This window comes from Brienomyrus brachyistius, chromosome 10 (assembly GCF_023856365.1).
Source record: "Brienomyrus brachyistius isolate T26 chromosome 10, BBRACH_0.4, whole genome shotgun sequence".
NCBI lineage: Eukaryota > Metazoa > Chordata > Actinopteri > Osteoglossiformes > Mormyridae > Brienomyrus > Brienomyrus brachyistius.
In genome coordinates this window covers 28,166,317-28,186,069 of record NC_064542.1, presented here as the reverse complement: position 1 = coordinate 28,186,069, position 19,753 = coordinate 28,166,317, and the positions used below count along the sequence as shown (strand labels likewise).

Sequence of the window (19,753 nt, the reverse complement as noted above, 5' to 3'; positions counted from 1 at the left end):
TGGGTTTTTACCTACAGAAGTTTCCAGATGAGGACCTACTGTTTCTCCTGAGCGTCACCTACTCCACCCAAATAAAGGTATATGAGCTAAAATCTTTCAGCCTTAAATCAGAGAACTGTGCAACTCATGGGCCCTTGAGTCTCTCGTTTAGTATCTACTGCTGACTTTCTCAGCAGGACTTGGCATCTCCTTAGTTAAACCCCACCATGCCATGTTCCTGCACTCCAGCTTCCCTGGGCCGACATCAGCACGCCGTTGTGTTCCGGAATGGCAGGGTTTAGGGGGTGCAGGGAGGCCGAGTCGTCTGGCCAGGGATTAAACTGAAACTGCTTGCACAAACTACTGCTCTCAAAGGCTGAGGAGAAGCACACCGCGACGTGATCAGAGGTGCACCTCTGCCCTGAGGGACATGAGAAATGTCCTTGTCAAAACAATGAAGAGCACCAGCCTGCTCCCTAAACAAAAGCACACTTTGGGAACAATACAGGCTAATGGTTGAGCTGTATTGTTGTATTGTAAATACACTCATAAATACCATGGCGGTGTGGTAAGTGCAGGACCTTGTACTCCCCAGGGGCAGACCATGGGTGTTGTTGAATCTCAGACTGCCTGGGGGAAGCCCCCCCATCGCTGTAAGCCCGCCCGCTAGAGAAGAATGCACGGAACTCCCTGCTCACTGGCCTGGCAGCGGATCTCTGTGTGCTTCCTGCGTTGGCAGTGCCATCCGTCCATGTGGGCAGGACCGCCCCGCGAGCCAGGGCAGGCTCAGGGTGAAGGCGGGCACGTCACGCGAGACCCTCACGCGAAGCACGGTCATGCCGCGTCACCTCACCAATCGTCTTTGTTACAAAATCCGAGACCGAAGAGACAAAAGGAACAAAAATACACTGGGGCCTGCTCGCTGATAAGCACTAAAGAGCAGAGGAAAGGCAAGGTGACTCACTGCCGATGTGTGGTTTCCATGGTTATGGCAGCAGAACAACGGCGACTGGAAGTTACACAGAAGCCAGCAAGGACCTTCTTGTCAGTCCCTTCCCGTTTCAGAACAGTCCTTAAATGGGTCTCTTCTGCAAAGGTCCTGACAGGCTCCTGAGTTCATGATGAATCCCCCAGCCATGTGCATTACATTTAATTATTTGGTTATTATGCACTTACAGCAAGGAAATAGAGGACCCCACTAAAACTGCAGAGGACCTGCTGTCTGTGGCTTGAACTGGGCTGTTATTCTTTGGCTCAAACACCCTTTCTAACAGTTTTTCCACAAGCATTTCTCACCCAAAGCTACTGACGTCTAATGTGACAGATCTATTCTTTACTCGTGCTTTTTACTTTGAAGGAGAACAATGTTTTTTGTCTAACAGTGCCGCTCCACTGCAGGCTCCAGGGTCCCAGTCCATACTACTGCGCCATGCGGTCGCAGAGACCAAGGCTGGAGCCTCGGCAATGCCTGTACATCTGGATCTTCGGAGAGGACAATGGAGAGCCAGAGCACAATGTGTGCTGAAGGCAGATTTATGGACTTCACTGGGGAAAGGAAAGGCAGTGAAGCCTTTTTCCAAAATAAGGTGTAGCCACTGATTCAGCAGCAAGGGGGGTTGCAGGCTCCCAGAGGTAAGGCCTGGCCTGCTTTTCCAGGCTAAAGAAGCAGTAGGATTGTTTTCGTTAGGCTGCAGATTCTCCTGTTAAAAGTGACAGTGCACTCAAACAGACATTCACATTATCACCAGTATCATTCACATTAATGTGTTACCCCACCGCAACGAATCTTTGGTGCTACAACTTAAAATAATTTTTTCCCTACAAGTACAGCAAAATCCAGGCAAACACACACGCCCGAATCTGAAGAGCCAGGATACTTCGACAGTACAAACAAGATTCATATGAGTGCCGAGTGCCTCAAATAATCACACAAATCATTACCGATTCACGGCAATGGCTCAGTTCAGCAATATTATGTTCTGCATTCGTTGACATGTGATTCAGATGAAGAGGCTGTCATGATTGCTCAGATAACTGAAAAGGAGACAGCAGAAAATGTCACAATGCTGTTGAACTTTCTGGCCAAGCGGCATAACGGAAAACCAGGACGGAGCCAACAACCTGCACTGAGCTCGGCGATATGTGAAGGGAAATCCCCCTTGAGGTCCGCTGCCTTTGGCTAACCTATACTGAAGCTGAAGCACCATCCACCTCATGCCTTGTCAGTTCGTGGAGGAAGACTAGGGAAGGTGCACAATGCTAAAAATAACATATCAAGATCAACTGGAAACATCGCTGACCCAGAGGAATATGTTCAAGATCAATAGCAGGCTGGGAAACATTGCGTCATTCAAAGGGGGTGAGGCTGCCGTTTGTGGTTGTGGGTAGAGCAGGATATTTAGGGAGGCTGACAGCCTTTCACACTCACAAAATGAGGTGGGCTGTCAGGAAAGATGGAAATCAAAGCCGTCTGTGTTGTAACCTTTCACTCCAATAGCACTCATACTTGAATCATGGTTTATGTTTCGCTTTATAAGAATACAATGCAGGATGTAAAATCACCCCACGGAAAAACTTCTATTGTAATCACTGCACAACATCTCAGTCCCCCACCCCTCCCCCCAGACCCTCTGCACTATGCAAACCTGCACTGGGTCTCATCCAGTTAAATCCGGATTGAAACCCATCCGGTACAGGAGCATGCCTTCAGCTTCTCAGACTCCTCTGCATCTGTGCAAACATCAGCAGCCTCCATGACCCCCCCCCCCCCCCCCCCCCGGCCTCTTGTTGGTGTTCATAACTGGGCTCCTAACACTGTTCTGAACAGTCTGTTCCCACTATGCTGGACGTCGGATGCGTGACGGTGTGGCAGGTTGGACAACAAGGAACGGATACTTTTCATTGCATGCTTCTGCATCTAAATATCAGTCCGACATCAAAGCTGTAAATCTGTAGCATTGAGAATGTGGTAGAATAAAACAATAAAACTCTTCTAGAACTAGGAGTGACACAATGGCGGATAAGAGCTAGTGCCGTTGTAGTGATCTCAGGTCGGCGAAGTCACTAACTGTCCATAACAAAGACATTATCACTCTGTATGATCACACAGGTCAGATGCACAGAAAATAGAAAACAGCGTGGACCAGCTTTAGTACTTTACAAAACCATTAGCAATGGCTCCACGTAACACATTAATATCTGCAGGCAACCACTGAAAAAACTGTCTCCTAAACAAATAAATATTCTGCGATTGTGCTGGGATGCATACATTAACTGGTATAATCTGTACACATTTTTGTGTAAGTAAGAATGCTATTATAGGGTCATAAATCAGGCAAAGAATGTTAACTCGCTTGAGAAGGTGTAAATGTTATTATTATTGCTTTTATTAGGTTCTGTCAAATTGGCAGTCCTCATGTAGGAAATATTTTAAAGCACATGTTGTTTTCAGCATTTAAATGGTTTAACTTGTATATCAACATCCACAGCTCGCTCAGTCCAAATCAATTCATAGACTGATTTGGGAGGAAAAGCAGTAAACACGATGGGGCCCTCAGTGCGAGCATTCCTTAGATTATCAAATCAGTCTGACTTTCTCCAGCTGTGGGAGAAACGTTTTGTCTCATCTGTGTGTACTTGATATATACGTTATTGAAATACTATTGTGGGTCAGTGTCCTTACAAACACACGGGTAATAACGCGCTGACAGGAATAACTGATTAAGCACAAGCCCCTTCCACTTCCAGCATTTTAGATGTTGCACAGCGCTTAGAGCCATTGAACAGCAGAGCTTCAGCGCAACCATGCCCTCTAGTGGAGAAAATAGGGACCGCGTCCACGACGTAAGTGCGGAGTTCGCTGGCACGAGAAACACTTTCCGTTGATAGGCCACTGTTTTTCCACAATAACACTTTAAAATAAAATTTAAACACAGGCAAATGTGTCAGAGCTTTTCAGATTTGCAAATGAAAATTTCATTGACGATTCCGCTAGAGAAACGCCAAGTAGTATTCAAGAGTACAAAATCATTAAGTGCGATTTAAACCATAAAAATTCATCGACACTTAGTATGTGACAATTTGTTTTACATAGTGCTTTTATACTTAACCTAAGTAATACAAACATTTTACATTGACAACTTCCGATTTTTTAAATATCCTGCAAGGGCAGTGTTGATACCAGGGCACTCAGTCATGTCGAAAAACCAAGTTAAAAGTTGAGCTGGCCTATCATATATGGCAAATGGTATGGTTCATGGCTGAATAAATGGGAAATATAAGAAATCATGCACAAGAATGCCGGACTCACCACTCGCTACACAGTATAAGAAGAGTGAGAGAGATGCGCACGGAGATCTGTTCATTCTCACTGGTGGGATTACCGCGGGGTACGGGAACTTCACCAAAGCCCCGCGAAAACACCGCTGAGAAACGTGCCGACGATATGTACAGATCTGGAAATAAATTCAAAGGACCAGTTTGTCCATATAATAAACTTTAAGAGAATATTGTTCGTATTCCTTATATTCCAGGCCCCCGTACAGAGGTCCGCCAATCTCCCCGGACAGGTGCTGCGCTTCTATAAACGTACTCGATTTTCAACCGGTTTCTTCCATGATGGGTAATAAATGGTACATATTCCTTTTTAAAAATAAACGTGTCCGCACTGCATTTGCAGCTCTCCGATTTGAGCAGTGATCGCACGCTTTGAACCAGCGGCTTTTATAGGAGAAGCAGAGGAAGGGAGGCGTCACAGGATGAGCTGGAACGGGGCTTTCTGGCGCAAATGGGGCGAGTCGCGACTAAAGCCTCAAAGCGACTTTCCGAGCCGGAGACACTCCGGCTTAATATAGAAAACAAGCTCCCATCCCAAAGAACACAGGTTATGGGAGTTCAAATTTTTATCCCCTTGTACTTAATTCTTATCAATAGTCAGGGGATCGGCCAATACTGGAAGGTAGTTTAATGGTGGGCTATATTCTAAATAAATAAATTAATTAATGCCTGTAGGTGTGTTAATTAGCTGTTTTAATATACACTATTGCTTCACTTTTACAATATAATATGCTTTCCCCCATGTAATTACCTATAAAAATCTTTTCAGTGTCCATTCCTTCTTGGGATAAGCCCCAGTGACCTTGCACTGGATTATGGAAGAATGACAGATTTGATGGATTAAAATTAACCTTTGACAAACTCTTTCTCTTAATATGCAGTTACTAGACGCTTGAATGTAGCCATGGTTGCAATAGGAAAATATTCAAGACAAATCAGATTAGTCTAATCAGTTTATATGAAGTGTAGGCACATAGTTTCATTATTGTTTTTCCGCCTAAAGTAAGTCCTCAGACCAAGGCTAAGACCCCAGCAGGGCGACTAGATAATAATGCTTGAAATGCTAACCTAAAAGCACAGTGCTCAAAAGCCATTTTCACTGGAGAACTGGGGCCAGTTTGCGGTGTCCAGCTTCATTTTAGAGTGTGTTTGTGGGAATTTTTGCCCGCTCATCCAGAAGAGCATTTATGAGGTCAGGCACTGATGTTTGACATGAGGGCCTGGCTCGCAATCTCTGTTATAGTTCATCCCAAAGGTGCCTGATCGAGTCGAGGTCAGGGCTCTGCACAGGCCAGTCAAGTTCTTCTACTGCAAAGTTACCCAACCATGTGTTTATGGACCTTGCTTTTTATGTACTGGGGTCCAGTCATGCTGGAACAGAAAAAGGCCTTCCGAAAACTGTCCCTACAAAGTTGGAAGGACAGAATTGTCCAAAATGTCTTGGTACGCTGCAGCATAAAGAGTTCCCTTCACTGGAACACACAGTTTTTTTTGCCGACCTTAATGCCAGAGGAAGTTTGGAACTCTGCAGTTATTGAGTCAACAGAATGCCGGCGACATTTACGCACCATGAGCCCCAGCACTCCATGACCCTGCTGTTACTTTGCACGGTCTGGCCCTTCGTAACCGAGTTTCCGGTTGATTGTGGAATATCTAGCAGGGAAGAAATTTCACAAGCTGACTTATTGCTTGTGGCATCCTATGATGATACCACACTCGAATTCACTGAGCTCTTCAGACTGACCCATTCTTTCACAAATGTTTGTAAACCTGACTACATACTTACGTGGCTGATTTTATACACCTGTGGGAATGACTCAGAATGAAACACCTGGATTCAATGATTAGGAGGTGTGTCCCAATAACGTTGTCCATATAATATGATTCAGCCATGAATATACAGGAGAAATCCATCCCAGAGGCATTCCTGATGTTAACATGGCAACACAGGTATATATGGACAAAGGTGAGCTGTACAAAGGAAATGTAAAGGAACTAATTAGCAAGCAACTAATTAATACAAACCAGAACAAACATATACTGCCACCTATCCAGTCATCCATCTTCCATACTCCTCATCCTGTACAGGGTCGTCTTGACATTCCGGGTTCATTTCGACTACCGTTCCAGAGCATCAGCCCAGATCACTTAGCTTTACACCCACACCTTCAGCATTAGGGTTAAAACCAAGCACTTATCTGCCGTCCTTCTGGATCAATATGACCAAGCATGTTCTGTAGCTGTTCATTCTTGAGAATCCCCCATCGTATCTTAGCCTAAGGCATTGCTGGAGTAATATTAGCATACGTTTTACTTACAGTGGGGCAGCACAGCCAGCAACGCCGTCTTAAAACCACAGTTATGGCTTTGATTCCCCTGTTTGGTCATGGTATCCATCTTTGCGTGTGTTTATTCTAGGTAGACAGTTCTCCTCGGACTAAGCCATTCGGCTCCATTTTAGTAATGTGCCATCTTGTGGTTCTACAATCATGCAGCAAGTTAGTGTGCTTTTCCTTTTCTGCTGTAGAGCTGAACAAAAGCAATGTCGCCATATGTGCCTCTCTGACTGGCTCCTGGATTTTCTGACTGGCAGACCTCAGTCTGTGAGGATCGGCAAAAGGACGTCAGCCCGCATCTCCACAAACACTGGCATCCCACAGGATGACACCGCAGTGATCGGTTCATCCGGGAGCTTGAAATGGAGAGGGTGAGCAGCTTTAAGTACCTGGGTGTCCACATCAGTGAGAACCTCACCTGGACAATGAACACCACACAGCTGGTCAAGAAGGCTCAACAGCGGCTGTACTTCCTGAGGAGGCTGAGGAAATCTGGTATGTCAACCAAGAGCCTCAGCAACTTCTACAGCTGCATCGTGGAGAGCACACTGACCAGCTGCATCACCGTGTGGTACTGCAGCTCTACAGCTATGGACTGCAAACGCCTGCAGAGAGTAGTGAAGACTGTGGAGAAGATCATCAGGACTCCACTGCCCTCCTTGCAGAGCAGCTACCACCACAGAGTCCAGAGGAGAGTTGCCTCCATCCTTAAAGATCCCACACACCCCCAACCCTCAGGACAGAGGTACAGGAGTGTGAAATCTAGAACCTCCTGACTTAAGAATTCCTTCTTCTCCAGTGCCATCAGACTCCTTAACAGCCGACAGGAGTATGATTAATGTACATCATACTACCATACCATATTACCATACTGTAATTTTTTTGCACATTACACTTAAAACTATTTATTTTTCTATATTTTCTATTATATTGTACCTCTGCATTTTTGTGTGGACAGCAAAGTAAGAATCTCATTGCACAGAGAAATGCACTTTTCTACATATGACAATAAACACTTTGAATCTTGAATGAATCTCATTTCGCCAGTCACAATGAATTATTTGCCTGAATTAGTAATAAACCAAATACTTTATACCACACAGTTGAACACTATGGGCAATCTGCATTGGTGAAATTCAAAGGGCCAACCCCAAAGGGCTGAGGAACATCCTGGACAGGAAAACAGATATTCACAGGGCACAAACCCAGGATGGGATGCCAGTCTGTCACAGGGCACATTCAATCACACACAGTGGGAAATTTACGTTGCTTTGGTTAAAATAAGCATACCTGTAACATGAGGGCGCGCGGACATTCGCGCGAGGCCCCGCGTGCCGGTTAGCCGTGTACAGCTACACACTCGTAAGCCATTTCACACACGGTATATATTCTTACTTTTACAAATGGAAACGTTATTTGCACAGATTAGAGGTAGGTAGTTCTCGACCACCCAGTACGTTGGTCAGTTCGCTGCCTGACAGTCTTTTACGAGGTGTTATCGCAGCCAGCAACCGGTTTAAATTATTTACTGTGGTAAAGTGTTTTTTTTTCCGGTTCGTCTGATACAGTTTAGCGGGCTCGGAAGCACCACATTTCCTATTTTTACATTTTCCTTTTAGTTTTCACAGAGAAACTCTTGGAGAATCAGATAAATGTGAATATAGAGGAAATAATTGAAAACCTGTTGAGAGAAGTTTCAAGTCTGGAACCTCCGACCGCCGCCAAATCGTGGGATCCAGAGGTGGGAACCATTTGTGGGGACGTGCGTCGCGGGGTGCGCGCATACCTGGAACGCGCAAACTACCCCTGACGTGCACTTAATTTACAGGTCATCAGCTAAAGTTCAGTGATGTGCTTTAGAGATCGTTAAATAAGATAATCAAAATTTAATTTTAATGATATGTAGAAGCTCCATAATCCAACACCTGTAATCATTTCGATCAGCACGCATGAGCCAATGTGTTTAGCGGTCTAGCGTGTCCGTACTCCGCATGTGCAGGTGGAAGAGACCGCCGTACAACTGTGGAACTGGGCAGTGACGAAGCATGTGGGTTCGGCTATAAGTCTCGAGCATAAAGCCAAAGGTAACCGTATAAACTTCAAGATCTTCAAGTGAATGTACTGTCCCTCACAGTTAAAGAGCAACATGCAACTATAGAGATCATAATTATAACAGCAGATTACAATCAAATTATTTCACTAAAAATGTTCACCCATACAAGCAGTACAACTATACGAATATTTACAGACTAAGTAGATGATCGATAGCAATAATCAAACATGGAAATGTTTTTATATGCACAATCACATTGTTATAACCTATGTGGCCTTTAAAATAACCTTGCATGGGGCTTTCGAGCAACTGTAATAACAGTATTTAATACACGTGTTTTTATTGGACTGTTGTAATCACTTACCAATAGTCCGCCACGTGGCATGCAGACTGCTGTATGTGTGTGAGTCCGACAGCCCATCAGAAAGCACACTTCGCAGGCAGATCTTGGTGAGTTCACCTGATTAACTCCAGTAGGCCTCTTGCTGCAGGTGTCTGAGTAGGAGATCTGTGTTGCGTTGCTTTAGTATGCGAGCACTGTGTAAACAGGTGAACAGGGAATGTTAGGTCCTGGGTGTCACCATGAAACAGGGGCAAGTGTGCCTTAACACTGACAATAGGGGGGATTCCATTTGAATAAGGTGAAGAAACAGTAAAGAGCCCATTATAAGAGAAAATTGAAACATTTCACTAAAAAACAGGATTTTTTTGGAGTTTGCATACTCCCCCTGTGATGTGTATGTTTCCTCCCAAAGCCCAGAGACATGCACTAAGGGTAATTGGTGTTTCTAAATTGCCCAAAATTTGCATGAATGCAGTCGACTGGTGTGTTGACTGTGGTTTTCCCCAGCCTTGTTCAATGTGCCGCCTGGAATAGGCTCCAACACAACCCTAACTCCCCCGACTTGGTTTAGGATTAGTGGTTAGAAGATGGGTGAATGGACATTTAGGCAGTGCACAGTCTGTAGTAGAAATTACAAGCATTTCTGTATGTGCAGATGGCCACCAAGACCGGCAGAACGTGGCTTGACTGCAAAAATCCTACTATGGCAGATGAGTTTCTCAACCTTGCTGTCAAAGTAAGTCTGAAAGATGACAGTTCTACTCAACTTGAAACTTCATGTTTTCGGCTTGTTTGAATTCCCCTGCATGACAGCTTTTGTCCTTGTAGTCTAAATATGTGCTCTGCAGGTGACATGGTTAGTTTGAGTGTTTCTGGGTGCTGAATGTGTAAGTGCTTGTAGAAGGGCCCTGTCTGAGCCTTACTCTATGCTCCATGTCTTCTGGGGAAGGCTGCTGATCACCATGACGGTGCCTGGATAAGTTGACATTGATAATGCTCTTTCTGAGGGCGACTCCCATGTACGTTAAACATTATCTTACCTGTTGTTTCCACATTTCAGACAGATATGGTTAAGTTATGGTGTATATGTGAAAGTATACTTTTCATCCTATTGTTGTCTGTAATAATCAGCACCATGGCTCCTTGGGTAGCACTATTGTTTCAGACCTCCTGGGTTGGGGTTTTGAATCTTACCCCTGCTCTGTGCATGAAGTATGTGATATTTACTCTTTCTGCATCGGTTTCCTGCACATACTCTGACAGTTAAAAGACATGCAGTTTTGTAAACTGGTGTCTCTAAAATGTCCATGTTGTGCGATTTTGCTTGCATACCCTTTGGTGAACTTGTATCCCAACCAGGGTGTACTCCAGCCTTGTGTCCTGTCCTACCCGAGTGAGACTACATCCGTCCAGGATCCTGACTTGATAAGCAGTTGGCAGATGGATGATTGTTGTTATTCTATATGATATTTTCCTACTGTTTTCAGAGTCTGGAGCTCTTATACAGCAAACTCATGTCCCGAGGTGAGAGAAGGATGGATATCAACATCCCAAAAGGAGACATCGAGAAAGACCTTTTCAGAGTTCTGACATACCAGGCTGAATCTGTGAGAACACTGTGATATGTGTCATTTCTATAAACAGAAAAGTGAATTATGAATACCAAATACGGTAATGCTCGTCTTCAGTAATACTAACATTTCAGACACGTGTTTGAGTGTCTGTGCCCATGACCCTTCTCCTTTCTGTAGGCTTTGATGCAGGATAACCACCAGGTGGGCGTCTCTCAGGTCTCCCGGTGCAAGGACATGCTGGAGCGGCTTCCCAAAGAGGTAGGAACTCGCTTCCAGGATACTGGGTTTATTTTGGGGCTTCTCCTAGGGCTAAGAAAATTGGAAGTGAATGTTATGAGCCTTATCTAACCCTCACGCACCGTAATGCTAAGGATCCTGTGCAGTGAGGTTCTGGAAAATGTCATTTTTTCTTTTCCAGACTGGCTACCTCTGTCTTCTGTGTTATAACTTTGGCATTAACAACTACACCTTGAAAAAGTACAGGGAGAGCACCTTTTGGCTGAGGTACCTGTGTTAAGAGTGAAGGAAAGTGGGAAACACTCTGGGTCATTATAAACTGGTTTATGGGGCATTTTTTGCATAATACGACATGATATCTGTAAAAAAAAACAAAGGGAAGTTTTCATGATATTTATATATACTTGCTTATGACTTTCAGTTGCTCCAGTATGACTTGTGGTTGTGAGCAACCAAGAGATCCTACTGTTTAATTGTAATTCTCCCAAAACACTTAAAGAGAACAGAATAGATTTGACTCATTTGGACTCTAACTGATGCCGTGAGTGGTTGACATTCCGCCAACGGGCAGGTATCTGTAAGGGCTCATGCGAGTTGGTCCTGCTTTGCAGCCAGAGCCATGAGATCGGGAAGATGAATGAGTTTGGGCCCGGAGCTTCAGTGAGGGTAAGTGTCTGACCTGCGATGGGCGGCTCGAAGTGGCAGGATAATGAAGGAGGCTGTGTGAAGTGCCCACTGTTCCCTTCTGTCTCTGCTTAGGCCAAAGTGCTGAGGCTTCTTGCGACTGTCTTTTTGGAGTGGGACTGTCAGGAGTACCAGGAAAAGGCCCTCAGTGCTGTGACCTTAGCCAACAAGGTGCGCCCGTGTCAGTATTCGGAACTGTTTGCACACCTCTGTGAAAGTTCCGGCTTCAGCCTCTGTCCCACAATCCCAAAACTCTGCATGGTGTTGCTGCATTTCAGGAAAGCGTGCACCCATCAGGCCTATTCCTAAAAATGCGGATTTTACTGACCTGCAAAGCCCAAGACGAACACGTCAGAGCCGGTGGGTGTAATGTAAATTTGCATAGCCCAGAAAATATGGCTTCAGAAAGCATGACTGGTCATAGTGAATGAAACCCTGACCAGCAGAGCTGGTTACTGTTTATGAAATAAATCAGATGTTTTATGTATTAAAATGACATTTTACACATCTGTCTGTGTTCCTACCCTTCGTGATCAGCCATAATGGAGCTGCTCGGCCCAGAGATTCCTCTTGATGTTTGTCTGAGCGCAGTGAGATTGCTCATGACGGAGAACAGGTACAGCTGCAGAGCTTCGGCAATGGGCTCCAACCTCTGCTTTTTCGCTGATGTCTACTTTAACTCGCAACTGGTCAATAGATTTGTGAACTGCTTTGATTTCAGTCAGGTAGCATGATGAGCTGCAGTTTGTCCGAGAGTAGGTCACCTGACCTGGGCTTTTAGCCTCAAACCAGCTGGCAAACTGCATGCTATAAGCTCTGTGCTTGGAAGCAAATTTTCTCATGGACAAATAGGTAAAATGAAGCTTCATGAACCAATTGCTGTTTTTTATGTCACCACTAGATGGTGCCCTCTATTCAAAAATTAGCTCCAGTCATGCCCCAAAGCAAACCAAGAGCGCCATCTTGTGGATCATGAAGCAGAAAATGGATCATGAAGTTTCATTTAGCCATTATTAGTGAATGGTGCTGGTGCTCTGTCCCTTCTGCTCAGGGAGAGTCTGGCCTTTGAGTTCCTGCAGCAGGTTTGCCAATGCTTTGAGTCGAGCTCTGAGCTGGGAGTGGCCTTGGTGCTGCATGTGGAGCTGCTGCTGCAAAGGGGCAGGGAGGCGCAGGGGAAGCAGCAGGTGGAGCGCATCATGGCAGGTACTGGAGGAGCGGCTGGGTATGTGGTGGGGTGCGGTCCGGAGGACTGGGCTCAGAGGGTGGCGGCTGTGTGCTGTTGTGAGGTAAGCAGGGGGTGGGTTGAGATCTCAGTGACACCAGGATTGGCTGCAGTAGTAGGATGAGTCCCCCAAGTCCCCAAAGTCTTTTCGCCCACAGAACACCATGCCGGCAAACCGCTGTCCCCTCAGACCCTCTGCCTTCTGCACAGCCTGCTGTGGGACCGAGCCGCCAGGCACTTTGAGGTGGGCCCAGGCCTGTCGATGCCACAAAGACACCTTCAGGGCTGCTTGGCTGCCTTTGTGAAGCCTCTTCCTACACCCACCAGGCCCACAACTACACAGAGGCCCTGCAGTGGTACAGCTACTCCCTGAGTTTCTACCCGGCCGGCGCCATAGATCAGAACCTGGCCAAGTTGCAGCGGAACCGGGCTTCCTGTTTCTTGCAGCTAAAGCAGTTGGAGAAGGTGCTGCTTGTGGGCCTGTGCTCAGTACTGCCCAGGCCAGTGTTCCTATTAAGCTGTTCTGTCACCTAGCACATTGAACGACCCCAGTGTGACTTACACTAGTGCTTACTATACATGTCACAAATGTATTCAAGGGAGTATTTTCATTATACTGTCGAACCTCGTTACTACGTACCCCGGATACAACGTTTTCACCTTTTCAACATACAGGTTTCTAATTCCCGTTTTTAGCCTATGTATTATTCCAATAGCAGCCATTGTTTACAGCGTACACCCTTACAGTGTAAACTTCGATACAACATCCAAATTTCTAGAGAAAATACGAAAACTAACCATCGTTACAATGTACAGTGCTCTCCCCACCCACCACAACTTGTGTCGCTACATCTACCTGTATCTACCTGATCTTCGCCCGACAATGCACATTTGTCTATTGCGTTGCTTGGCGTTAAATGGGTTGCCTTGACCGATCGTTACTAGACTGAGTAGTAATGGCTTGTCAAGTGTTGTGTGCGTATTCTTTGTTTATTAAACCTTGTGAAATACCGGTCATGCCGGTAATTGTGAATTCAGAATAATAATGGAAGTAAAGGATTTTATGATTAAATTTGACCAATATTTTATTCATATTTTCAGGCTAAATGCCAATTTGGATGCGAATGTTTATTTTAAAAATACATTTTGACCAGCCGTTGTGTATTTTCGTTGCCGTTTATCGCCGGCCGGCACTAAGTAATCGTGAGTAATTTAAGGAAAATTTCAAGGATCCAAATGAGCTTTGTCGAATTATTTAACAAGTAATAATGTGTTCGTTTGTTTTGTAGTCAATTTAAGGGTCTGTTCTATTAAAGTTTTATCATTTACATGGATATTTCGTGAGTTCTTTCATCCATCTTGCACTAAGTGGTTACAACGTTCTATGCTTATAACGTACATGTTTTTGATATCCCGTCTTGTACGTAGTAACGGGGTTCGACTGTAATAGATCAAGGTTACATGGCTTGTTTGAAAATGCACCATTAGAGCTGTTAACTATTGGGCAAACGGTCCATAAGCACCAAGGTACCTGCAGTTTTGGCTCTAGGCTTCCCTGCAACCCCATCCCAGATGTGTGTGAAACCCTGGTATTTGCCATTAAATGTAATCCTCCATATTGCCAGCCTTTGTTAATGATCTGCATGCTGACGGTATAATTGGTGGTATGTGAGTAACAGGCCAAGGATGCCGTGAATGAGGCTGAGAGATGTGACCCCTGCAACATCTTCACCCAGTTCAGCATCTACAAGGTGGCACTTCTGGAGAAGGACATGCTGCAGGGTACTGATGGCAGTTCTGCTTCTGCACCGGGGTGGGGGGGGGGGGGGTTGAAAGGTTTCATCCTGCACAGAGAGCTCATGCTCCCCCTGGCTCGCCCTGCTTGTGTCTGTACAGCCACAGAAGCCGTGAGGCAGATGGCAAAGCTCTCGAAGGAGCCCATCTCATGCGAGGAGCGCCTCCTGATGGGGCCCCGTGCGGCCTCAGACCTGCTGGCTGCGGCAGCACACATGGCCTTAGAGGTAAGCGACCTGTGCTGCCCGCAGTTACCATGCCGACCAAGAAGGTGCGTGGTGACCATGCTGCCTGCATGTGATCCCCTAGAATGGACAGCCGGACACGGCCGCAACAGCCCTGCGGAGCCTGTGCCAGAGCTCGGCGGACAGCGCACAGGTCCTCAGGGCTCTGCAGTAAGTCACACGGCAGATAGACGCTAGACCTTTGGCGCCCCCTAGCTCCCACATGGGTACACATGAGCTGACATTGAATTTCCTGACTGTGGTTGGCTCACTGCTGCTGTTTTGGGGTGGAGGTATTTGAAGGTTTTTATCTGGTAATCTGGTCCATTTAAAAAAAATGGACTAGATGAATAATGCTGTGAGGAGCTGACGGTATGTAGGTGGGTGCAGGTTAATTCATAACACAGAGATGCCAGGTTGTCTGTTTGTAAACCTCAGAGGCCCTCTGTCTTTTACAGGTGTTTGGTTCGACTTGTTCTTTCTGCCACTGAAAATGAAAGTGAGGAAATGAGGTTGGTAGTTAGTGAGGAAGTTGTCTTACAGGCAGCAGGTGGCGCCAAAGTCAAATATGATCCTCTCTGGTTTTATCAAATGTCATTTTCATAGTAGTTAATTTGCACATGACGGAAGTATGTAAATAAGTTAAATAACAAGTTAAAAATTACTCTTCTGTGTTCTGTCTTGGCAGTGATGCAGATTTGGATGCTGTCCAGTCGTACCTGGCAATGGGTGAGTCATGCTTCTCAGCTCCCGGTGGACATTTGTCATTTACAGACACCTCGGCGTGGGTTTAGAGCAGGCCGAGGTCCTGTCTGTCCACCGGATCTCCGCGCATGACATTGACTGACTGTGGAAGGACGTCTCTCAGGCTGGTACACAGTGATCCACTAACCATGCGCCTCTCACCTTCACAGCTCTGCAGAAGGTATCCCAGCTCCCCAGCGATCTTGGCTCGGACCCAGCAAAACGAGCCGAGGAGGCCAGCTGGTTCAGGAAGATCGGTAAATGCTCTCCCCTCCCCTCCCCTCCACTCCACTCCACAATCAGCAGTTGAGATCCTCCTCGTTGACTGTTTTTTTTTTTTTATTACCCAGCATGGAACCTGGCCCTCCAGTGTGTGACAATTCCTGACAGGATGCGGGATTTCTTTGTGCTCTCCTATCAGGTTAGTACCCGGGGCTGATGGGAATTCCTGTCCCAGACTCTGGAAACAGCAGTTCAGCTACGTGTGGACGTTTATCTAGCACCTCCCATGGGGTCTGTTCTCTCCGAACACGCATGGTCATGTGCACGTTTGTAGCTGTCCCAGTTCTGCCCGCCTAAAAAAGCTGTGCTCATGGGGCAGAAGACCTGCCTCCTCATGGCTGCTGCAGCTTGCCTGGAGCTCTATAGGATGTCTGCACAATCAGCACCTCAGGTAGGGTTTCTGGGGAATACCCACAATACTGCTCTGCTCATATGCAGTTTCTCCCAGCTGCTGTGTCAGCTGGCAGCCACTGGAGGGCTTAGTGTGTCACAAAGATTCCTGTTACTCCTCAGACAGAGCAGCTGACGCAGGCCTTAGAGCACATTCAGAGCTGCAGGGAAATCTGGAAAACTCTAAAAGCCACAGGTGTCCATTCATTCATTTTTAATTCCTCCCATAGTAACTGTTTTTCTAGAATTTGCCAGGTAATCAAGCGTTTGCTTTTCCAATATGTGCAGCTGTAATGGCATTGCTAAGCAGTTGCAGCATGTAACTTGTTTCCACAGGAGACTTCCTGAGGGATCCCACCGACACTCTGCTCTTCCTGTACGAGTTTGAGGCTCGTGCCAAGCTCAGCGACCCCAAACTGGAGGCTGTGCTGGAGGCCATCCTGGAGATGGACCCTGTGGAAATCAAGACTCTGGAGACAGTTGCAGGCAAGGAATAGAGAGTGCTGGAGCTCCTGAGGAACTTCCTACATTGTGTTACTTGCCCTGAGTGGACACCCACCCCACAGACAGCGTGTGATCGAGATTGGCTGGCTGCCTTCCTCTGTAACGAGCAACTCTGGTTTCAAAGAAGTGAAAATTATTTTGGGAAAAGACAGGTCCCATTCCTTTCCTTGGGGACAACATTCAGTTTCTCACATGAGGGTCTACTTTGGCAGGTGAGTCCAGCCGCGTCTATCTGGTGCTGCTTTCTTTCTCTCCCACAGCCCTGGCTATGGAGTCTCCGGCTCACTTCCCTCAGGTGTCCAAGAGGGCCCTGAAGATGGCGCTGTCCCTGCACAGGAAGCAGCCCCGGGAGGACCTGTCCCGCTGCAGGTGAGGGCTCAGTCTCTCTCAGAGTAAACAAGCGGTGCTTGTTCGCCTGACACCCCTGCTCCCCCGCAGCCGGTGGGTGTGCAGTCTGATCGAGCTGTCACTGCCCGGGGGTGTGTCCGAGGTGGAGCCCCGCATACTGGAGGAGGTGTGGGGGTACTTTGAGGAGGCCCGCTCCATCATCGCCTCTGCGGTGAGCTCCACTGACCCCTTTTAAAATCCACCACCATTTCCTGTTGGTCTGTGGGGTGGAGGCCATTCAGAAGGCAAACTGTTTTCTTTTAATATTGGAAGAAAATCCTTAATGAGCCACATGATGCCTTTAATTAGGACAACCTGACTCCCAGAAGGGTGACATGCAAGTGAGGACAGTTATCTGTGCAAATGCACTTCTAGACCACATGCCTGGTGTAGCGCTGCCATGCTAAACATGCCAGGCCCAGTCTGGTGGCCCTGTGTTTGACTGAGGCCATGAGAACGGCGCGGTATCGTAATGGGAGAAATAACAGTAATGGCGATAAGATTACTGGGTACCCAATTTGCTGTCTCAGTCTGAGGAGTTGCCGGAACTGGAGGTTCTGTGGTTGCTCACACGGGCTTGGAACACAGGCATCCTGCTCTTCAGTCTCGCCCAGTTCCCCGAGGCAGAGAGGTGGTGTGGCCTGGGTATGGCCTTCCTCTGCCATCTCCATTCCCTGCAGGAGAGCTATCGGATAAAGGTACGGCCACCAGGGGGAGCTCATGCCCTGAACTCCTGCCCATGCACGTTGGATAAGACCATTGTCATATGTGAAGGATGTAGTGGGCGCTGGTATTAATGTACAGGCAATTCCCCGTGACTGAGACATAAAACATTGTTTGATTCCTCTATAAACCCAAGTGATCCCATTCACTGCACGTGCAGAAAAGGGTCATTTGTTTATTGCATTTGAGACTCAGAATAACTTATTAGCAGACTGCCCTTCGGTCCCTTGGATAGGAGCCAGCGTAGGCACAAAGGAAATTTAACCAGTAGGTGGTTCACATCCTGCAGTTTCTTTAGGAAAAAGACCACCACTACGAATAGGTGAAGTGATGTGTGAAAGGCCACACCTTGCTTTCTTTACAGATGTCAAGCCTCTACGCAGAGGTACTCGACCGGCTGGATAAAGTGAACAGGAACGTCGTCATGGAGGAGTAAGCAGCTGACCCTTCTCTCTCACAGGGCCTGTGTCACGGCCTTCCTCCGTTTTCCATGTCTGGATCCTACATTGTAACGGCACCTTTGCCCCGACCCCTTACTGTTTACAATCCCCTGTTGGCTTGGATAGAAGCTTTTAACTACTGAATTTTGTTTTCTTGTTACGATTTTGTGAAGTTCTCTCTGCTGACTCACAGTATGTGTGCAGTAAGTGGTTGGCCTCCCCTCAATCTGTTTCAAAAACTCTTTTGGAGAAGCACACAGCAGCCAGGCAGCTGAGAGGATGTGCTTGTGTTTAGAGGAATGAATGTAGCTTGAAGCTGCACTCAGAGACAGGCATTGAATGTTTGTTGGGTTAACTGCCACAGAAAAAGGTATCGAATCGCCGACTTGGAACCCCACCTTATATCCACCAATTTCTTTCATTGAACCCACCATTGTGTTACTGTTCACTGATGACACACCAGTTATAGTCAATGCCCCCCCCCCCCCCAACAGATGCTTCCTGAACTGCGACATTGCTGCTGGTTTGTTTTTAAACAGCAAGGGGGGTTAATTTTGGGAGAAAAGAGGAGCATATCCCCAGATCTCCTTTCAGTGCGATGGAGTGATCAGCCTTCAGACATGGATAACCAGCTCGTTATGGATTAAAAATTGTCAAAGTTTTGCTGTGGGCTTATTTCGTCAAGGGAAAAAACAAACTGCAACCCTTTATCACATTTTATTTCGAACTCCAAGAACTAAAAGCAAAAAACAGCCAAAATGAAGCTTGCCGTCGTGAAACTGCAGGTGTACTGTTGTGTTCCCCAGACTCCAGCAAGGTCAGCCCCAGGGAGCCACCATGCCAAGTGAACCAACCGGCAGGAATAACCCCTCTCCCCAAAGAAAAAAAAAAATAACATATAGCTCTAAGAACAGGGAAACCCTAAAGCACAGGGCTGCCTGTGGAAACAGTGCCAGCTGTGTTTGAGGACTCGTCGCCTTGAATATTTATTTACCTGCACGCTCTGAGGCAGGCTGGTGCCTGCATTATAGCGACGACTTAATGATTCCTACAATGAGTCCATATCTACACAGGTTGCCTGCAGAGGAACTCACAGCCCTGCCGTGATTGGCTGAAACTGCCCATCATTTGCGCAGAAATTAGCCCTGGAATAATTCAAAGCCGACTTACACAACGTTAAATAAATAAATAGAATAAAGTCTGAGCCCCTGCATAATGCACTGGGAGCGAGAAATTCGGGGCCATTTACATTCGCAGATCTAAAAAAGTGTGCCGCGTATAATGGCTGGTTTGGTGGAGGACATTAAGGAGGCCCCATGTTGCACAGGAGGACAGCTCCGATAAAAGCATCCTTGCACTTCCAATAGTAGTAATACTTCTGTCCAGCCTGACATCAGTCTGTGTTTCACTAGCCTCTGCCAAAGTGTGGCCCTTTTCATAAACTCCTCACTTTTACAGTGGGGTCCTCCAGTGGCTGGGGCCCACGTTACAATTCCTGAGTG

At 46.6% G+C, this 19,753-nt stretch overlaps 2 protein-coding genes across 4 annotated transcripts in view; one reads left to right on the top strand and one right to left on the bottom strand.

Moving 5' to 3' along the window:
• Positions 1–4,685, bottom strand: part of kdrl (kinase insert domain receptor like) — a 37,873-nt gene extending 33,188 nt beyond the window's left edge. The window contains exon 1 of one of the 2 annotated variants that reach the window (XM_049027893.1): positions 4,289–4,685. In XM_049027893.1, the coding sequence (XP_048883850.1) occupies positions 4,289–4,343 (55 nt within the window). In that variant the 5' untranslated portion in view covers positions 4,344–4,685. The remainder of the gene's footprint in view (positions 1–4,288) is intronic. The other variant, XM_049027894.1, reaches the window with a different exon arrangement.
• Positions 4,686–7,964: 3,279 nt separating this feature from the next.
• Positions 7,965–18,913, top strand: tex11 (testis expressed 11). 2 transcript variants are annotated; one of them, XM_049027896.1, is made up of 29 exons: positions 7,965–8,081; positions 8,270–8,391; positions 8,650–8,734; positions 9,074–9,153; positions 9,702–9,782; positions 10,534–10,653; positions 10,798–10,878; positions 11,039–11,124; positions 11,469–11,523; positions 11,617–11,712; positions 11,820–11,901; positions 12,079–12,157; positions 12,593–12,744; positions 12,922–13,007; positions 13,091–13,228; positions 14,500–14,545; positions 14,660–14,784; positions 14,867–14,952; positions 15,240–15,293; positions 15,470–15,510; positions 15,696–15,782; positions 15,876–15,946; positions 16,082–16,198; positions 16,321–16,393; positions 16,534–16,683; positions 16,962–17,070; positions 17,140–17,260; positions 17,619–17,786; positions 18,176–18,913. In XM_049027896.1, the coding sequence occupies exons 1-29, from the start codon at positions 8,054–8,056 to the stop codon at positions 18,245–18,247; spliced, it is 2,691 nt and encodes an 896-aa protein (XP_048883853.1). In that variant the 5' UTR covers positions 7,965–8,053; the 3' UTR covers positions 18,248–18,913. The 2 variants fall into 2 exon arrangements, with proteins under 2 accessions (XP_048883853.1, XP_048883852.1); XM_049027895.1 differs by having other exon boundaries at positions 14,443–14,545.
• The last annotated feature ends 840 nt before the right edge of the window (positions 18,914–19,753 follow it).